Here is a 22,107-nt window from a genome sequence, read left to right as displayed (position 1 = left end):
AAAATATGATAATGATTTGCATTTTGATTTTCACAATTTCTCCAGCAAACAGGGAGGTTACTATCATAATGGGATTTCTGAGAGGGTGTAATAAAATATCTTATCAAGTTTTTCCATACAAACTCCCTCCATTTCTGTGAACTGGTACACTTCCATTGATATCTCCATATTGTTGTCCATTCTTCCTCAGATATAATTATCCCTCCTTCCTTCTCCCATTTTGTTTGAATGTATGAAGTCAAATGTGTTTTAAGACTTGACAACCCCTTATGCATGCTTGAAATGATTCTACTACCATTATCTGAATTATATGCTTTTCTAAAGAGCTCTATCAAGCATGTATTTGCCTTGGTTACATTTTTAAGCATCTTATTAACATATTGTCGCATCTGTAAATACCGATAAAAATCTTGTTTTTCTAATAAGTGTTTCTCTTTAAGCATTTCAAAACTGAACAGTGTTCCTTCTTTCATTATGTTGCAAAGAACTGTTATTCCTTTAGCTGTCCAGTCCTTAAATCTAGCATCCAATTTATTTGGTGTAAAATCAGAGTCATATGCACACCATTTAAGAATTGCAATATCTCCCTCTGGAATATATTCTTTTATAGTGGTTTTCCATATTTTAAGAGTCAATTTCACCCATGGGTTATCAATAGTATTTATGTACCTTTGTAGGTTGTTATCAGCCAAAATTGCTTGTATGGGGATGGGAAGTACCCGCTCCTCAATGTTTTTCCATTGTGCGTCATATGATGGGTTGCACCAACATATCACAGCTCTCAACTGTGCTGCAAAATAATAATCTCTAAGAGAAGGCAAGCCCCATCCCCCCTTTTCCTTTGCTAATTGCAAAGTTTTGAGATGAACTCTAGGCCTTTTACCCTGCCAAATATACCTTGATAGCATCTTGTCCCATTCATTGAATTGATTTTGATTAATCTCTATTGGAAGGGTCTGAAAGAGATATAACAGCCTGGGCAGTATATTCATTTTAATAGACTCAATCCTCGAACTGAGACTGAAAAAAGGAATCAGGCTCCATCTTGCCACATCTTCCTTAATTTTTTTATATCAAGGCTGATAATTACATTCTGATAATTTTGTCAAATCTTTTGGCATAATGATGCCCAAATATTTGAAAGACTCTGTGTGCCATGCCCAGGGATATCTACTTTCAATTTCTCTTGGTGAGCTATAGTAATATGAAAGTAATTGGGTTTTATCTATGTTGATCTTGTATCCTGATAATTGATCATATTGTTCAAAGGATTGCATCAATTTAAGTAAAGAGTATGTTGGTTGCTCTGGATAGATCAAAATGTCATCCGCATAACAAGCCAATTTATGCTCTGTCCCTTTAATAGTAATTCCCCTGATATCTTCATTTTCTCTGATGTATTGAGCTAATGGTTCCAGATATAGCACGAAGAGTAGTGGTGACCACGCACAAACCTGTCTCGTGCCCCTTTCTAGGGTAAAACTATTTGATAAATATCCATTAATTTTAATCCTAGCAGTAGGATTGTCATATAGTGTCTGTATAGTTTTAATAATTGTGTCTTGGAAAACAAATCTCTTTAAAACTCTGTAAAGAAAATTCCAATTAACCAAATCAAATGCCTTTTCAGCTTCCACGTTTATCACTATTGATTAGCAATCCTTTATTTTTTTAAGAGTGATACACTCTCTAACAAGAAAAGCACCTCTCTATGCACACATCACCAGAATACTCTTTCGCTCTTCCAAACTCCCATAGGTACCAGCCTAGGCTCTCCAAACATTCCTCTTAAACCACCCTTCTCCTTCCAGCTATTAGTCACGAATACTTTCTCTGAACTGTTTGCAACACCTTCACAGGTTTTAAGTAAGGAGACCAATAATGTCTCACTAATGCTTTGCATAACAAACACATAACTTCAATATCTTTACACTCTGTACTCCAAATTATAAACTTATAGTTACATCTGTACCTGCAAACAATCCTTTTAAAGCTCCTTCAGATAAGTTAGAATTTGACATCAAGAATGGCGACTGGATTGATGTACTCTGTGTAGGGAAAATGAACATTGAAAATTTAGTTTTCAATTTCTGTGTTTCTTCCAATAAAAAGGAAGTTGCTGAAGTCCATCTCTGTCAAATGCTTGATCATCAATGCAAATATCGTCACTGCTCCACACGATATTAACTGCCAATGAATGACACCAGCCATTCCACGTAGTGTTGGAAAAAGACACCAACACAGACCTTTATAATTAGATGTGTCATGTTAACATGTGAAAAGTTGTAACCAGCTAATGTATCATCTTTTTCATGATTTAATCCAGTCACTGGACTCAGCAGTACGACCACAGAGACCAGACAGTTGAACACAGAGTCCAGCACAATGACCGCAGTGTCCAGCACGCTAATCCCAGGGTCCGGCACACTGACCGCAGAACCCAGCACGTCGACCCCTGAGTCCAGTACAACGACCGTAGAGTCCAGCACAACCACCGCAGACTCCAGCTCAAGCACTGCAGAGTCCAGAACAACGACCCCAGAGTCCAGCACAACCACCCCAGAGTCCGGCCCAACCACCCCAGAGTCCGGCACAACCACCCCAGAGTTCAGCACAACCACCCCAGAGTCCGGCACATCAACCCCAGAGTCCGGCACATCGACCGCAGATACCAGCAAGTCAACAGCAGATTCCAGCACAACGACCCCAGAGTCCAGCACAAAGACCGCAGATTCCAGCAAGTCAACAGTAGATTCCAGCACAACGACCCCAGAGTCCAGCACAACGACCCCAGAGTCCAGCACGTCAACAGCAGATTCCAGCACACCGACCGCAGATTCCAGCATGTCGACCCCAGAGTCCAGCACGTCGACCCCAGAGTCCAGCACAACCACCCCAGTGTCCGGCACAACCACCCCAGAGTCCAGCACAACAACCCCAGAGTCCAGCACAACCACCCCAGAGTCCAGCACGTCGACCCCAGAGTCCAGCACAACCACCCCAGAGTCCAGCACGTCGACCCCAGAGTCCAGCACAACCACCTCAGTGTCCGGCACATCGACCCCAGAGTCCAGCACAACCACCCCAGAGTCCAGCACAACCACCGCAGAGTCCAGCACGTCGACCCCAGAGTCCGGCACAACCACCCCAGAGTCCAGCACAACCACCGCAGAGTCCAGCACAACAACCCCAGAGTCCAGCACGTCGACCCCAGAGTCCGGCACAACCACCCCAGAGTCCAGCACAAACACCGCAGAGTCCAGCACAACGACCCCAGAGTCCAGCACATCGACCGTAGAGTCCAGCACAACTACCGCAGACTCCAGCTCAAGCACTGCAGAGTCCAGAACAACGACCCCAGAGTCCAGCACAACCACCCCAGAGTCCGGCACAACCACCCCAGAGTCCGGCACATCGACCGCAGATTCCAGCAAGTCAACAGCAGATTCCAGCACAACGACCCCAGAGTCCAGCACATCGACCGTAGAGTCCAGCACAACCACCGCAGACTCCAGCTCAAGCACTGCAGAGTCCAGAACAACGACCCCAGAGTCCAGCACAACCACCCCAGAGTCCGGCACAACCACCCCAGAGTCCGGCACATCGACCGCAGATTCCAGCAAGTCAACAGCAGATTCCAGCACAACAACCCCAGAGTCCAGCACAACCACCCCAGTGTCCGGCACAACCACCCCAGAGTCCAGCACAACAACCCCAGAGTCCAGCACAACCACCCCAGAGTCCAGCACGTCGACCCCAGAGTCCAGCACAACCACCCCAGAGTCCAGCACGTCGACCCCAGAGTCCAGCACAGCCACCTCAGTGTCCGGCACATCGACCCCAGAGTCCAGCACAACCACCCCAGAGTCCGGCACAACAACCCCAGAGTCCAGCACGTCGACCCCAGAGTCCAGCACAACCACCGCAGAGTCCAGCACAACAACCCCAGAGTCCAGCACGTCGACCCCAGAGTCCCGCACAACCACCCCAGAGTCCAGCACAACCACCCCAGAGTCCGGCACAACCACCCCAGAGTCCAGCACAAACACCGCAGATTCCAGCACAACGACCCCAGAGTCCAGCACATCGACCGTAGAGTCCAGCACAACCACCGCAGACTCCAGCTCAAGCACTGCAGAGTCCAGAACAACGACCCCAGAGTCCAGCACAACCACCCCAGAGTCCGGCACAACCACCCCAGAGTCCGGCACATCGACCGCAGATTCCAGCAAGTCAACAGCAGATTCCAGCACAACAACCCCAGAGTCCAGCACAACCACCCCAGTGTCCGGCACAACCACCCCAGAGTCCAGCACAACAACCCCAGAGTCCAGCACAACCACCCCAGAGTCCAGCACGTCGACCCCAGAGTCCAGCACAACCACCCCAGAGTCCAGCACGTCGACCCCAGAGTCCAGCACAGCCACCTCAGTGTCCGGCACATCGACCCCAGAGTCCAGCACAACCACCCCAGAGTCCGGCACAACAACCCCAGAGTCCAGCACGTCGACCCCAGAGTCCAGCACAACCACCGCAGAGTCCAGCACAACAACCCCAGAGTCCAGCACGTCGACCCCAGAGTCCCGCACAACCACCCCAGAGTCCAGCACAACCACCCCAGAGTCCGGCACAACCACCCCAGAGTCCAGCACAAACACCGCAGATTCCAGCACAACGACCCCAGAGTCCAGCACGTCGACCCCAGAGTCCAGCACATCGACCCCAGAGCCCAGCACAACCACACCAGAGTCCAGCACAACCACACCAGAGTCCAGCACAACCACCACAGAGTCCAGCATGTCGACCCCAGAGCCCAGCACAACCACACCAGAGTCCAGCACAACCACCCCAGAGTCCAGCACAACAACCCCAGAGTCCAGCACGTCAACAGCAGATTACAGCACACCGACCGCAGATTCCAGCATGTCGACCCCAGAGTCCAGCACGTCGACCCCAGAGTCCAGCACAACCACCCCAGTGTCTGGCACAACCACCCCAGAGTCCAGCACAACAACCCCAGCGTCCAGCAAAACCACCCCAGAGTCCGGCACAACAACCCCAGAGTCCAGCACGTCGACCCCAGAGTCCGGCACAACAACCCCAGAGTCCAGCACAACCACCCCAGAGTCCAGCACAACCACCGCAGAGTCCAGCACAACAACCCCAGAGTCCAGCACGTCGACCCCAGAGTCTGGCACATCGAACCCAGAGTCCAGCACATCGACCCCAGAGCCCAGCACAACCACCCCAGAGTCCAGCACAACCACACCAGAGTCCAGCACAACCACCCCAGAGTCCAGCACAACCACCACAGAGTCCAGCATGTCGACTCCAGAGCCCAGCACAACCACACCAGAGTCCAGCACAACCACCCCAGAGTCCAGCACAACAACCCCAGAGTCCAGCACGTCGACCCCAGAGCACAGCACAACCACCCCAGAGTCCAGCACAACCACACCAGAGTCCAGCACAACAACCCCAGAGTCCAGCACGTCGACCCCAGAGTCCGTCACAACAACCCCAGGGTCCGGCACATTGACCCTAGAGTCCGTCACAACAACCCCAGAGTCCGGCACATCGACCCCAGAGTCCGTCACAACAACCCCAGAGTCCAGCACACCGACCGCAGATTCCAGCACACCGACTGCAGATTCCAGCATGTCGACCCCAGAGTCCAGCACGTCGACCCCAGAGTCCAGCACAACCACCCCAGAGTCCAGCACAACAACCCCAGAGTCCAGCACAACCACCTCAGTGTCCGGCACATCAACCCCAGAGTCCAGCACAACCACCCCAGAGTACAGCACAACCACCCCAGAGTCCAGCACATCGACCCCAGAGTCCAGCACAACCACCTCAGTGTCCGGCACATCGACCCCAGAGTCCAGCACAACCACCCCAGAGTCCAGCACAACAACCCCAGAGTCCAGCACAACCACCCCAGTGTCCGGCACATCGACCCCAGAGTCCAGCACAACCACCCCAGAGTCCAGCACAACCACCCCAGAGTCCGGCACAACAACCCCAGAGTTCAGCACGTCGACCCCAGAGTCCGGCACAACCACTCCAGAGTCCAGCACAACCATCGCAGAGTCCAGCACAACAACCCCAGAGTCCAGCACGTCGACCCCAGAGTCCGGCACAACCACCCCAGAGTCCAGCACAACCTCCGCAGATTCCAGCACAACGACCCCAGAGTCCAGCACGTCGACCCCAGAGTCTGGCACATCGAACCCAGAGTCCAGCACAACAACCCCAGAGTCCAGCACGTCGACCCCAGAGTCCATCACAACCACCCCAGAGTCCGGCACAACAACCCCAGAGTCCAGCACGTCGACCCCAGAGTCCGGCACAACCACTCCAGAGTCCAGCACAACCACCGCAGAGTCCAGCACAACAACCCCAGAGTCCAGCACAACCACCCCAGAGTCCAGCACAACCACCCCAGAGTCCGGCACAACAACCCCAGAGTCCAGCACGTCGACCCCAGAGTCCGGCACAACCACTCCAGAGTCCAGCACAACCACCGCAGAGTCCAGCACAACAACCCCAGAGTCCAGCACGTCGACCCCAGAGTCCGGCACAACCACCCCAGAGTCCAGCACAACCTCCGCAGATTCCAGCACAACGACCCCAGAGTCCAGCACGTCGACCCCAGAGTCCAGCACGTCGACCCCAGAGTCCATCACAACAACCCCAGAGTCCGGCACATCGACCCCAGAGTCCAGCACAACCACCTCAGAGTCCGGCACAACCACCACAGAGTCCAGCACAACCACCACAGAGTCCAGCACAACCACCTCAGAGTCCGGCACAACCACCCCAGAGTCCAGCACAACAACCCCAGAGTCCAGCACATCAACCCCAGAGTCCGGCACAACAACCCCAGAGTCCGGCACAATCACCCCAGAGTCCAGCACAACAACCCCAGAGTCCAGCACAACAACCCCAGAGTCCAGCACGTCAACTCCAGAGTCTGGCACATTGACCCCAGAGTCTGGCACAACAGCCCCAGAGTCCGGCACATCGACCCCAGAGTCCGGCACAACAACCCCAGAGTCCAGCACAACTACCCCAGAGTCCAGCACTTCGACCGCAGAGTCTGGCACAACCACCACAGAGTCCGGCACATCGACCCCAGAGTCCGACACAACAACCCCAGAGTCCAGCACAACAACCCCAGAGTCCGGCACAACAACACCAGAGTCCAGCACAACCACCCCAGATTCCAGCACAACAACCCCAGAGTCCAGCACAACCACCACAGAGTCTGGCACAACCCCAGAGTCCAGCACGTTGACCCCAGAGTCTGGCACAACAACGCCAGAGTCCAGCAGATCGACCCCAGTGTCCGGCACAACAACCCCAGAGTCCAGCCCAACAACCCCAGATTCCAGCACAACAACCCCAGAGTCCAGCACAACCACCACAGAGTCTGGCACAACCCCAGAGTCCAGCACGTTGACCCCAGAGTCTGGCACAACTACGCCAGAGTCCAGCAGATCGACCCCAGTGTCCGGCACAACAACCCCAGAGTCCAGCACAACAACCCCAGAGTCCAGCACGTCGACCCCAGAGTCCAGCACAACAACCCCAGAGTCCAGCACAATGACCCCAGAGTCCAGCACGTCAACAGCAGATTCCAGCACAACGACCCCAGAGTCCAGCACTTCAACAGCAGATTCCAGCACACCGACCGCAGTTTCCAGCATGTCGACCCCAGAGTCCAGCACGTCGACCCCAGAGCCCAGCACAACCACCTCAGAGTCCAGCACAACCACCTCAGAGTCCAGCACAACCACTGCAGAGTCCAGCATGTCGACCCCAGATTCCAGCACAACCACCCCAGAGTCCAGCACAACCACCCCAGAGTCCAGCACAACCACCGTAGAGTCCAGCACGTTGACCCTAGAGTCCAGCACGTCAACAGCAGATTCCAGCACGTTGACTCCAGAGCCCAGCACAACAACTGCCGAGCCCAGCACACCGACCACAGAATCCAACATACCGACCAGAGAGTCCAGCACGTCGACTCCAGAGCCCAGCACAACAACCCCAGAGTCCAGCACATCGACTACAGAGTCCAGCACATCGACTACAGAGTCCAACACACCGACCACAGAGTCCAACATACTGACCACAGAGTCCAGCACAATGACCCCAGAGTCCAGCACGTCAACAGCAGATTCCAGCACAACGACCCCAGAGTCCAGCACTTCAACAGCAGATTCCAGCACAACCACCGCAGTTTCCAGCATGTCGACGCCAGAGTCCAGCACGTCGACCCCAGAGCCCAGCACAACCACCTCAGAGTCCAGCACAACCACCCCAGAGTCCAGCACAACAACCCCAGAGTCCAGCACAACCACCCCAGAGTCCAGCACGTCGACCCCAGAGTCCAGCACAACCACCCCAGAGTCCAGCACGTCGACCCCAGAGTCCAGCACAACCACCTCAGTGTCCGGCACATCGACCCCAGAGTCCAGCACAACCACCCCAGAGTCCAGCACAACCACCGTAGAGTCCAGCACGTTGACCCTAGAGTCCAGCACGTCAACAGCAGATTCCAGCACGTTGACTCCAGAGCCCAGCACAACAACTGCCGAGCCCAGCACACCGACCACAGAGTCCAACATACCGACCACAGAGTCCAGCACATCGACTACAGAGTCCAACATACCGACCAGAGAGTCCAGCACGTTGACTCCAGAGCCCAGTACAACAACCGCAGAGTCTAGCACATCGACCCCAGAGGCTGGCACAACAACCCCAGAGTCCAGCACAACCACCTCAGAGTCCAGCACAACAACCCCAGAGTCCGGCACAACAACCCCAGAGTCCAGCACAACCACCCCAAAGTCCAGCACAACAACCCCAGAGTCCGGCACAACAACCCCAGAGTCCAGCACAACCACCACAGAGTCCAGCACAACAACCCCAGAGTCCGGCACAACAACCCCAGAGTCCAGCACAACAACCCCAGAGTCCGGCACAACAACACCAGAGTCCAGCACAACCACCCCAGATTCCAGCACAACAACCCCAGAGTCCAGCACAACCACCACAGAGTCTGGCACAACCCCAGAGTCCAGCACGTCGACCCCAGAGTCTGGCACATTGACCCCAGAGTCTGGCACAACAATGCCAGAGTCCAGCAGATCGACCCCAGTGTCCGGCACAACAACCCCAGAGTCCAGCACAACAACCCCAGAGTCCAGCACGTCGACCCCAGAGTCCAGCACAACAACCCCAGAGTCCAGCACAATGACCCCAGAGTCCAGCACGTCAACAGCAGATTCCAGCACAATGACCCCAGAGTCCAGCACTTCAACAGCAGATTCCAGCACACCGACCGCAGTTTCCAGCATGTCGACCCCAGAGTCCAGCACAACAACCCCAGAGTCCAGCACAATGACCCCAGAGTCCAGCACGTCAACAGCAGATTCCAGCACAACGACCCCAGAGTCCAGCACTTCAACAGCAGATTCCAGCACACCGACCGCAGTTTCCAGCATGTCGACCCCAGAGTCCAGCATGTCGACCCCAGAGCCCAGCACAACCACCTCAGAGCCCAGCACAACCACTGCAGAGTCCAGCATGTCGACCCCAGATTCCAGCACAACCACCCCAGAGTCCAGCACAACCACCGTAGAGTCCAGCACGTTGACCCTAGAGTCCAGCACGTCAACAGCAGATTCCAGCACGTTGACTCCAGAGCCCAGCACAACAACTGCCGAGCCCAGCACACCGACCACAGAATCCAACATACCGACCAGAGAGTCCAGCACGTCGACTCCAGAGCCCAGCACAACAACCGCAGAGTCTAGCGCATCGACCCCAGAGTCCAGCACGTCGACCCCAGAGTCCAGCACAACCACTGCAGAGTCCAGCACGTTGACCGCAGTGTCCAGCTCAAGCACTGCAGAGTCCAGCACAATGACCCCTGAGCCCAGCACCTCGACTCCAGAGTCCAGCACGTTCACCCCAGTGTCCGGCACGTCGACCACAGAACCCAGCACCTCGACCCCAGAGTCCAGCACAACAACCACAGAGTCCAGTACACTGACCACAGAGTCCAGTACACTGACAACACAGTCCAGCACACTGACAACAGAGTCCAGCACGCTGACAACACAGTCCAGCACACCGACCACTGAGTCCAGCATACCGACCACAGAGTCCAGCAAACCAACCACAGAGTCCAGTACACTGACCACAGAGTCCAGCAAACCAACCACAGAGTCCAGAACACTGACCACAGAGACCAGCAAACCGACCACAGAGTCCAGAACACTGACCACAGAGACCAGCAAACCGACCACAGAGTCCAGAACACCGACCACAGAGTCCAGCACACCGACCACAGAGTCCAGTACACTGACCACAGAGTCCAGCACACTGACCACAGAGTCCAGTACACTGACCACAGAGTCCAGCACACTGACAACACAGTCCAGCACACCGACCACAGAGTCCAGCAAACTGACCACAGAGTCCAGCACACTGACCACAGAGTCCAGCAAACCGACCACAGAGTCCAGTACACCGACCACAGAGTCCAGTACACTGACCACAGAGTCCAGTACACCGACCACAGAGTCCAGCAAACCGACCACAGAGTCCAGTACACTGACCACAGAGTCCAGCACACTGACCACAGAGTCCAGCAAACCGACAACAGAGTCCAGTACACCGACTATGGTGACCAGTACACCAATGAGGACTTCAACAGATTTATCAAGTAAACCCAGCAGTACATCAAACGTGCCAACCACAGATACTTCGACAAGCCTCACGACATCCACAGTGACCTCCTCCTCAACAACCGAGAAACAGGTGTTGTCGACAGCTGGTACAACTCCTCGGACCACTGTACGTCCCACCACAATTAAAAGACCAGGTAATTGTTGATTCTGTTATGTAGTTTGTTCATGTCACTGCAAACAGTCTGATTTGTGCATCATCCTGTCCTGAATTATAGAATTATAGAATTTCACTTTCTCCAAAACTGGATGTTTTCAATATTTCTGGTGTTGTTTATTAGTCACAAACTGCTGTGTTGCCTCATTAATAAAACCTGAATATGTTCAACCAAATATTGATGGTAAAATATGCAGCATTGAGATTAAAGATGTCCAATAATAAAGGGTTACAGTAGGATTTTGTTCACTTAAATATTGGCTGAGAATTAGAAGATGGAGTTTAAACCAGGCTAGTGAGTGGTGTTGCATTTTGGGAGGTCTAATGTCTGTGCAAAGTAGGTGACTAATGGCAGGACACTTAATGATGTATAATTGGATCGGATCCTGGAATCCATGTCCATAGCTTCGTGAAAGTGGCCAAGCAAGTAGAAAGGGTGTTAGGGTGTACCTCATGCTTGCCTTAATTGATCAGGACACTGAGCAAAAGAATCTAGAGTAATGTGGCAACATTTGGAGTGTTGTATGCAAATCTTGTCACCCCATCATGAAATAACGTGGAGGCTTTGGAAAGGATGCGGAAGATTTCCCAGAACGCTGCCTGAACTTGAGGGCATGAGTTATAAGCAGAGGTTTGACAAACGTAGAGCTTCAGAAACTGTGGGAAACCAAGTAGAAGTTTATAGAATCAATTAGAGTAGACTGTCAGAGGGCAGAGGTGTCAAGTACATGTATTTAAGCTGATAGAGGGAAAGTTCAAAGGACCAGGACAAGTCTTTTTACACAGAAAGTGGGAGGTGTGTGGAGGGGTTGACCTGGGGCGGTGCTAGAACCAGATGATATTGACATTTAAGAGGCTTTTAGATTGGCACAGAATATGCAGGGAATAGAGGAATAGAGATCATGTGCAGGCAGACGAGATTTACTTTGGCATCATGCTTGACAGAGACATTGTAAGACAAAAGGTTTGTTCCTGTGTTGTACTGTTCTATGCTCTACATAAAATAGAACTGTAAATGTCAGAAACATTAGGGAGGTTAGACAGCATTAGCTAATGTTTGGATTAAACTTCAACAGCTTTTACTAGATTTCCATCACCTTCACTTTTCCTTCGATTCTGATCTCACATTGGGGGCAGCATTCCAGTTGGTGAAGTACACCCAGCAGTATGTCTGTTATAAACAAGGGTAAGTCTGCCGATGCTGGAAATCCAAAGCAACATGCATACATAACATGCAGGAGGAACTCAGCAGGTCAGACAGCATCTACATAAATGAATATTCAATATTTCAGGCCAAGACCCTTCTTCAAGACTGAGAAGAAAGGGGGAAAAAGCCAGAATAAAAAGGTGAGAGGGTAGGAGGCTAGCTGGAATGTGATAGGTGAGGCCAGGTGGGTGAGAAAGGTCAAGGGTTGGAGAGGAAGGAATCTGATTGGAGAGGGGAGTTGACCATGGGAGAAAGGGAAGGAGCAGGGAATCCTGGGGGAGATGACAGGCAGGTGAGGAGGTAAAAGGACAGAGTAGGGAATAGAAGAAGAGGGGAGGGGGACTGTTTTTTACTGTAAGGAGAAACCAATATACATGCCACCAGTTTGGAAGCTATCCAGAAGGTTCCTTTGCACTGAGGGTGGCCTCATCTTGGCACAAAAAGAGGCCATGGACAGGAACAGGGACGGGAGTAGGAATTAAAATGTTTGGCCACTGGCAAGTCCCACTTTTGGCAGATGGAGTGGAAGTGCTGGATGAAGCTGTCCTTCAATTTACGATGGGTCTCACCAATGTAGAGGAGGCTGCATTGGGGGCACCGAACACAATAGACGACCCCAGCAGAGTGGCAGGTGAAGTGTTGCCTCACCTGGAAGGATTGTTTGGGGTGCCTTTCATGATTAAAGTTGGTCTCCATTACACTGTTTAACTTGTACAATGTGATCTGATTATAAAATTTACTTTCCGTTTAGTTTTGTATAGTTGATTTTACAGTTCATAATTCACATGGATTCAGAAGAGCATCAGCCCTTAATGGCAGATTTTACACAATGGCAGAGTATTTCCCAATTTCCACAGAGGAACTTAGAATTCGTGTTTATGAAATATATGTGGAGAGAGGTCCCATGTGTTGGGCCAAGGCTAGAATGTCCACTTACACCACCAGTGGAAGAACTAGCAAGTGTAGGTTACATTTGGTTCCTCCAGTAGTAACAATCCCTAATGCAATGGAGCAATTAATTTCATAACCTATCGAGACACGGTGAGGTAAATGTCAAGCCTGTAAAATATTTACTCACTCACACATGAAGCAAAGGCTGTTACATTACTGACACTCTTCACTTGACCTTCCCTTTCCATACTCATCATTACTCAGTTACTGAAGTTCCAATCCCTTCTAACACAGATGCAAAATTTACCATAGACAGTCCAAAAGCCACATTTACCTCTTCAGGCAGTTTTGTCCAGTTCACATGGACTTGCTGCCCCTTCAGTTCTCAGAAACACTCACCATGATAGTCCCTCAGTTGTGTATCAGCCTCAGATTTTGAATGGAGATGAGGAGGAATTTCTTCAGCCAGAGAGTGGTGAATCTGTGGAGGCCAAGTCATTGGGTATATTTAAGGCAGAGGTTGATAGATTCTTGATTAGTCAGGGCTGAAGGGATAACAGGAGAGGGCAGGAATTTGGGGCTGAGAGGGAAATGGATCTGCCATGATGAAATGGCAGAGCAGACTCAATGGGCCAAATGGCCTTATTCTGCTTCTAAGACTTAGGGTCTAATGGTATCATAAAGGAAAGTTGTCTGTCATGTTGGACATTGATTCAGAATGACTCCTCTCATGCAAAACCAGCAGAGGCAGCTGGAGTGAAACTGGAGACCCAAAAACCACACCAACTGAGGTAAGAATTGATCCCCTTGATTAAAAGCTCCTCTCTCCAATCATAGGGAGACTCAAGTGCTTTTTTAAATGATTTGTTTTTGGCCAGTATTGAAAAGCAAATGTTGATGTTTGGAAATCTGACATGAAACATTGAATACAGAAATGATCTGTGAGTCAGACAGAATTGTAGATGAGAAACAGAATTAGTGGTTCCGATAAATCACCTTTCATTTTATCTCAGTGAACTGAAAATTGGGAGATGTGGCAGAGATGCACTGCAACCTAACGGGAACGCTTAGGTAGCAAGGAAATAGAAAAACAATGTAGCCTTCATCAATGGGAGAGAGCGTCCAAGCACAGGACAGTGACAAAAGTCCTGAAAAGCATCACTTACACTCAGTGGCCACTTTATTAGGTACACTGTACTCCTGATAATTAATGCAAATATCTTATCAGCTAATCATGCGTCAGCAACTCAATGCATAAAAGCATGCAGACAGGATCAGGAGGTTCAGTTGTTGCTCAGACCAAACATCAGAATGGGGCAGAAATGTGACTGAAGTGACTTTCAGAGGAATGATGGTTGGTGCCAGGCGGGATTGGCTGACTATCTCACAAACTGCTGATCTCCTGGGATTTTCAAGCCCAACAGTCTCTCGTGGTTACAGAGAACGGTGTGATAAACAAAAAACATCCAGTGAGCAGGAGATCCGTGGGTGAAAACGCCTTGTTAATGAGAGAGGTCAGAGGAGAATGGCCAGACAGGTTCAAGCTGACAGGAAGGTAACAGTAACTCAAATAACCACAAGTTACTACAGTGGTGTGAAGTGTATATCTGAATGCACAACATGTTGAACTTTGGATGGTCAACATAGAAAACCTCACTCAACGTACCCACATAAGATATTCTCACTAGTCCACACATCATCCTGGCAAATCTCCTGTGTACCCTCTCTTCCACATCCTTCCTATAAATGGAGTGACCAAAACTGAACCCCTTCTTTAAAGAAAGGAATTCCCTTCCTCTACTATTGATGCTGCCCTCACTCGCATCTCCTCCATTTCCCATACATCTGTGCTCACCCCATCTTCCTGTTGCCTTAACAGTGCTGGAGTCCTTCTTGTTCTCACCTACCACCCCATCAGCTTCTGAATCCTCCACAAGTCCCTTATCCATTTGTCCCTCCCCACTAATCTCCCTCCAGGCATTTACTTCTGCAAGTGGTCTAAGTGTTACACTGGCCCATTCACCTCCTCCCTCACCTCCATTCAGTCCCCAAACAGTCCTTCCAACACTTCACCTGCAAATCTGCTGGGGTCGTCTACTACGTCTGGAGCTCCTGAAGTGGCTTTCTCTACGCGGGAGGGACCTGTTGTAAACTGGGGGACCGCTTCATCAAGGACCTCCGCCCCATCCGCCACAAGTGAGACACTCAGTGGCCAAACGTTTTAATTTTGATTCCCATGCCCATTCTGACCTGTCAGTCCGTGTCTCCTCTTGTGCTGCCATGAGGCCCCCCTCTGGGTGGAGGAGCAACACTTTATATTGAGTCTGAGTAGCATCCAACCTGATGGCATGAATATCGATTTCTCCTTCCGGTAAACAAATTCAACCCCCCCCCCCCCCCATTCCCCACTCTGACCTTTTACTTCTTCTCTCCTGCCTATTACTTCCCCCTGGGTCCCCCCTCCTTCCTTTTCTCCTGAGGCCCACTCTCCTCTCCTATCAGATTCCTTCTTCTCCAACCTTTGACCTTTCCCACCCACCTGGCTTCACCTATCACCTATTAGCTAGCCACTTTCGCCTCCCCTCACCTTCTTTATTTTGGCATCTTCCCCCTTCCCTCTCGGACCTGAAGGAGGGTCTCAGCCTAAAACGTCAACTGTTTAGATTGTGCTTAGCCTGCTGAGTTCCTCCAGCATTTTGTGTGTTTTGCTTTGATCTTCTTGCGGAGTGAAAACATCCTCATTACAAAGCTATTTCTGTGCCATTAAGCACACTAAAATATGTTATATTCTGCTCCCTCTTCCCAAGTCATTAATGTAAGTTATAAGAAATTGAGGCCCCAGAACTGATACTTGGGGTAATCAACTAGTAACATCCTTCTAGCTGAACAAGGCCCATTTATTCTAACTCTGTCTTCTATGCAATAACCATTCATACTAATATTCTTTGCCTCGATCAGTGATTCCCAATCTTTTTTATGCCATGGTCCAATACCATTAAGCAGGGGTGTCCATGGACCCCAGGTTGGGAACCCCTGGCCTAGACCTTAATATGACAGCTTAGCCCTCTAAAAATCCAAATTCACACTACATCCCTCTACTCAAGCCCAACTAGTTTACTGAAGGGGTAGTAATGGCAGTCAGTGGAATGCTCCTTCTGTGAGATGTGGGAGTGCAGGGAGAGTACAAATGTCCCTAACAACACACACAAAATGCTGGAGGAAACTCACCAGGTCAGGCAGTATCTACGGAAATTAATGAACTTCGGGCTGAGACCCTTCATCGGGATCGGCCTGAAACATGGAATGTTTGTCAATTTCCATAGATGCTGCCTGACCTGCTGAGTTCCTGCAGCATCCAGTTTGTGTTGCTTTGGATTTCCAGCATCTGCAGAGTTTCTGCTGTTTACATTGTTACTGTTCCATTGAGAGTAGGGGAGATTCAAACGAGAGGACATGATTTGAGAGTTAGGGGGCAAAAGTTTAAGGGAAACACGAGGGGGTATTTCTTTACTCAGAGACTGATAGCTGTGTGGAATGAGCTTCCTGTAGAAGTAGTAGAGGCCAGTTCAGTTGTGTCATTTAAGGTAAAATTGGATAGGTATATGGACAGGAAAGGAGTGGAAGGTTATGGGCTGAGTGCGGGTAGGTGGGACTAGGTGAGATTAAGAGTTTGGCATGGACTAGGAGGGCCGGAATGGCCTGTTTCCGTGCTGTGATTGTTATATGGTTATATGGTTACATCTGCAGGAAGTATGTCCATTTCTCTTCTCAGGCTGCATGCATCACTTGGACTCACGGGAGACAGAGGGTGGTTGGTACGGGAGTTTCAGGGAGGTGGAGACACCGAAGTGTCAGATAGGTGCATGTGCAGTGCCAGGAAGGGAAGACAGGTAGAGCAGGAATCTCCTGTGGCTGTTCCCTTTCAAGTGAAAGCATCCATTTGTATACTGTTGTGAGTGGATAGCCCCTCAGTCATATTGGGGGCACAATGACTGTCTCTGTTGAACAACAGGGTAGTGTGAGGACTCAGGGAACAACAGTGGCATGGAACATCACAGACAAGGGCACAGAATAGCATCCAAAAGGTTCCAGGGTGGTGTGTTGTCTCCCTGGGCTAGGGCCAAAGATGTCTCTGAAAGGGGCAAATAAGCCGAGAGAAGTCTTGGTTCATTAATGATAAAGGCAGGAAGAGAAACAAGGTTCTGCAAAGCAGAACCTCCAAAATTGTAATCTCAGGATTATTGCTTGTGCTATGTTCTGTGGGAACAAGAAATAGAGAAGTAGTACTGTTAAATTTGTGGCTAAGGATCTGGTGCAGGAGTGTGGGCTTCAGATCATTCACTCATTCATTATGTGCCGTGTTGTGTGATGTGGTGATCATAGCTTTGACCATGGTTTGGTCTTGGCAAATTTTTCCGGAGAAGTAGTTTGCTATTGACTTCTTCTGAGCAGTGTCTCTATAAGACAGGTAACCCCGGCCATTACACAGGACAACAAATTTTTTTCTAAAAGTTTTTGTTATGATAAACCACTTGAAGCTGAAAACAAATATAATTTTGACTACTTGTATCATGTAGGAATTTGGAGAAATAAGCAGTTAACTTTTAATGAATATAATGCCTTTAATTGCATAAAAGTGCTGATGCTTTGCAATAGTTCAACTAAGCTAAAATGTTTTGTTGATGATTTTCATTTGCACTTGGTGTCTGAGGCTTCTCACTTAAGTGTTCAACAATAATCAGCCAGCATTGATATATTCCAATTGCCCTGATACCATTTCTCCACAATGCAATGTCCATGCTCATCACTGACATCACCAAGATTTGAAATGAATTGAATGATCTTTATTGTCATTATACATAGGTACAATGAAACTCTGTTTAGCTTCCTCTCAGGCAATCAAACAAAGAGATAGATAAAAACAAGACAGTAATAGAAAAACAGTATTAAATAGATAAGTAGCAGAAAGTAAGTTGCAGCAGCACCAGAATATCACAGTAATGCACAAAGTGCAGTTAGTGCGAGTATTTGAGTCCTTGTGTGTGCTCACAGTTTCAGTCATTGTTCTGTGGGAGTGGTGTGATGGAGGCCACAGCTCTGGGGTAGAAGCTGTTCCTCAGTCTATTTGTTCTGGCCTTTAGTGTCCTGAACCTTTTGCTGGACAGCAGCGGAGTGGCCGGGGTGTGTGGTGTCTCTGGTTATGCTGATTGCTTTCCTCCTGAGTCTGCTGGAGTAGATGGTGTCCAGTCCTGGGAGCTCCATCCTGACAATTCGCTGGGCCGCCTTCACCACGCGATGCAAGTCTTGTCACTCAGCGGCTGTGCAGCTGGCATACCACACTGTGGCGCTGTTGGTCAGGATGGTTTCAATTGTGCTTCTGTAGAAGTTAAGCAACAGCTTTTGTGGGAGTTTGTCCTGTTTCAGCTTTCTGAGGAAGAAGAGTCTTTCTTGCAGGGAAGAAGTCTAAATGGGACTGCAGAAAATGAATCTTTAGTGACAAGTTGCACTTCATGTTTTTCTATGCTTGAAGTATGTTGTCAACCACCTGCACATGGTTCTGTAGTTGCCATGAAAATTTTCAATGTATTTGAATGCCTTCCTTGCGATTTTCTTCAGTCTCACTGTAAGTTCTTCGAATTTCCTGTTATTGATGACCTGTTTGAATTGTGGACCAACAAAAGTACTTCCCTCAATCTTGGCATCAGTTATTCTGAGAAACATCTATCTCATATATCAAAATCTTTCATGAAAGGTTTTCTGCCTGGTGACAGTAGATTCCATCCTAGTCTTGAACCCAGTAATTCAGTTAATGCCTTTGACAAACCCAAGTCTCTGACTAAGGTCATTTAACTCAGAGTGAGTTATCGGATGAGGCTCACTCAACATAAAGGGTTCAATATCTGTATCAGTATCAGTGTTGTTTCCCTTTCCTGGCCTGTGCATCATGACATCTTTGTCCGCTTCCTCTAGACTCAATGTCTTTGGTGGCTTCGGTACTGGAAGATTATCGTCATGTAGCACAGGCCTCATGTCTGAAGGAAGACTGGATTCATGCTCAGTCTTTGAGATTTAAGTGTATACTCGCCACAGAAAGTACCTTGACTTTTGCAACATTGGTGATATTATTTTGCTATGACAAATACTGCTGAAAATACAATTCCTTTATTATAATGATTACACACAATATGCAATGTGCGTAGAGCTTGCACAATGTGATAGCAAACCAATATACTGTACATGCAAATGCAATGCATAGAGCGGTGTGTGCATGATGCTTTAATAACCTTTCTAAAACCTTTCCTGCCATGCAGCATCTGCCCTGCCTCAGCATACCCAGGTATGCCTGGACAAGAAAGAAAACTTTTCAACTTTTCAATGTGGGCAACATTTTAATTGACTTGAATTATGAATTGAAATAACAAATATATACAATTTTTAAAATTGATGCATGATGGTGACATTTCTCAGTGATTTTTACGAACAGCAGTCCATTATCTGTAAGATACACCAAAAGTATTCAGGAAGCAAAGTCCAGTGTTATCAACACTCTTCAGAGATTGTCTGCCTGGTGTTAGTGGTCACATGACCAGGACTTGTGATACACACCAGCTGCTCACACGACCATCCATCACCCATTCCCGTGGCTTCACATGAGGCTGATTGGGGGGAGCTAAGCAGGTGCAACACCTTGCCCAAGGGTGACCTGCAGACTAGTGGAGGGAAGAACCTTACACCTCCTTTGGTAGAGACGTGTATCCTCCCTGCCACCCAGGTACATTGATCACTGGGATCTCTTCCAAGGAAGATGGGACCTGTACAGAAAGGATGAGTTGAAGGGGAAAGAATGTCCCTGCAAGGAAATTTGTTTGGACTACTAGGGGGTGTTTAAACTTGTGTGGTAGGGTGGAAACCAGAATAATAGGATCAGCATATGAAGGATTTGAGGAGAAGGTAGAGATTAGATCAAGCAAATTTAAAAGTAAAGACAGAAATAAAAATTTAATGAATATGAATACAAAAAGTTCTGCAGATGCTGGAAATACCGAGTAACACTCACAAAATGATGGAAGCATGCCCCATTATAGGAAGGATGTTGAGGCTTCAGAGAGGGAGCAGAGGAGGTTTATCTGCATGCTGCCTGGTTTAGAGGACTGTACTATCATGAGGGGCTGGATAAACTTGGGTTGTTTTCTCTGGAGTTTCGGATCTGAGGAGAGATCTGATAGAGGTTTATATGATTATCAGAGGCATAGATAAAGTAGACAGGTGGTATTTGTTTCCCTGGGCTGAAATTTCCTCAATATTGACAGGCACTTCCCTAGTACCAGAGGATTCAGTGGGACAGAATTTGTTGATGTATTTAATGATTTTAATATAATTTGCAGGCAATCCAGTTACAGAAGGAGTCATGTTGGACAATGTATTAGTAAATTAGCTTGGCCAGGCAATTGGAGTTTCCATGAGAGAGCATTTGGGAATTGTGTTCTAACTCCATAAGTTTTCAAATAGTTAAGTATAAGGATAGCACATAGAACAGTACATCAGAGGAACAGGCCATTCGGCCCACAATGTTGTGCCAAAACAGCGAAAAAGCAAATCAAAATCACCTAAACTTTAATCCCTCCTACCTACACTATGTCTATATCCCTTCATCTTCCTTACATCCATGTGCCTATCCAAATGTCTCTTAAAAGCCTCTAATATATTTGCCTCTACTAGCATACCAGGCGGCGCATTCTGGGTATCCATCAAGTCTCTGAGTAAAAAAACTTACCCCTCACACCGCCCTTGAACCTACCCCCTCTTACCTTCAATGCATACCCTCTGGTATTAGACATTTCAACCCTGGGAAACAGATACTCCCAGCCTCACATAATCTTGTAGACCTCTATCAGATCTCCCCTCAGCCTCTGGCATACCAGAGAAAACAGCTCAAGTTTATCCAGTCTCTCCTGATAGCACATACCCTCTAAACCAGTTAGCAGCCTAGTAAACTTCTTCTACATTTTCTCCAAAGTCTCAACATCCCTTGTATTGTGGGACAACCAGAACTGTACACAATACTCCAGATATAGCCTAACCAGAGTTTTATAAAATTATAACTTTCTGACTTTGAACTCAATGTCTTGATTAATAAAACAAGCTTCACATAAGCCTTCTTAACCATCTTATTGATCTGTGTAGCCACTTTCACGGAGCTATGAACTTGGATCCCAAGATCTCTCTGTTCAGCAACACTGTTATGGACTTTGTATGCAGGGGGTGGGGAAGTGGAAGGAGGTATTGAATTGAGTTGAATTGACTTTATTACTCACATCCTTCATACGGTAGGAGTAAAAGGAGGAGTACATGAGGAGTAAAAATCTTTACGTTACGTCTGTGTCCAAATGTGCAACTATAGTAATTTATAATAAATATTATGTACAACAGGATAATCAATATAACATAGAAATACAGTTGTGTCAGCATGAATTAATCAGTCTGATGGCCTGGTGGGAAAAGCTGTCCTGGAGCCTGTTGGTCCTGGCTTTTATGCTGTGGTACCATTTCCCGGAATTGGGAAAAGACTAATTACAACTGTTTTAGGTGGGAGTGGCTTAGATGTAAGATTCATTTAAAGGCCATCTGGTCGGAATTCAGGCTAAAAGGGGCTATTAAAGGTCTGTGGGAAGCAGGATTAAAGAGAATCCCAAGCCAGTTTATGTATACTTTAAAAACAAGAGGGTAACTAGGATATGAGGACCTACTCACATCTGGAAAAGCATTCTTAAGGACTGTCAGCATAGCTTGGAGCAGGGTAGGGGAGTTCAGAATCAGGTTTAATTTGTTAACCGCTCATTGGTGCTAGTAATAAACTCGGCTTGTTAGCTAATTCTGGCTAATGACCACATAATTCAGCATGCATGGGTAACGGTAAGAAGGCCACCTTCAATCAGCAACATACATCTAGGGTCAGTATAATTTCTATTCAACCAAACAGGAAAGTTGGAATGTTCTGATGAAGGAATGAAAATTGTGGTGAATGTCATGCAATTACTGCCCCATGCAATGTTATCATTCATCAGGGATCATACACCAGAATAAAATTA

The 22,107-nt window shown here is 48.6% G+C and overlaps 1 protein-coding gene across 1 annotated transcript in view; it reads left to right on the top strand.

Moving 5' to 3' along the window:
• Window positions 1-22,107, top strand: part of LOC140729824 (uncharacterized) — a 168,385-nt gene that overhangs the window by 85,062 nt on the left and 61,216 nt on the right. The window contains exons 23-28 of the mRNA XM_073050036.1: window positions 4,601-5,089; window positions 5,966-6,895; window positions 6,995-7,901; window positions 7,941-8,527; window positions 8,711-10,540; window positions 10,640-10,900. Coding sequence (XP_072906137.1) covers window positions 4,601-5,089; window positions 5,966-6,895; window positions 6,995-7,901; window positions 7,941-8,527; window positions 8,711-10,540; window positions 10,640-10,900 — 5,004 coding nt within the window. The remainder of the gene's footprint in view (window positions 1-4,600; window positions 5,090-5,965; window positions 6,896-6,994; window positions 7,902-7,940; window positions 8,528-8,710; window positions 10,541-10,639; window positions 10,901-22,107) is intronic.

Source organism: Hemitrygon akajei, chromosome 6 (assembly GCF_048418815.1).
Source record: "Hemitrygon akajei chromosome 6, sHemAka1.3, whole genome shotgun sequence".
NCBI classification, from domain to species: domain Eukaryota; kingdom Metazoa; phylum Chordata; class Chondrichthyes; order Myliobatiformes; family Dasyatidae; genus Hemitrygon; species Hemitrygon akajei.
This window is presented reverse-complemented; position numbering and strand designations above follow the sequence as displayed.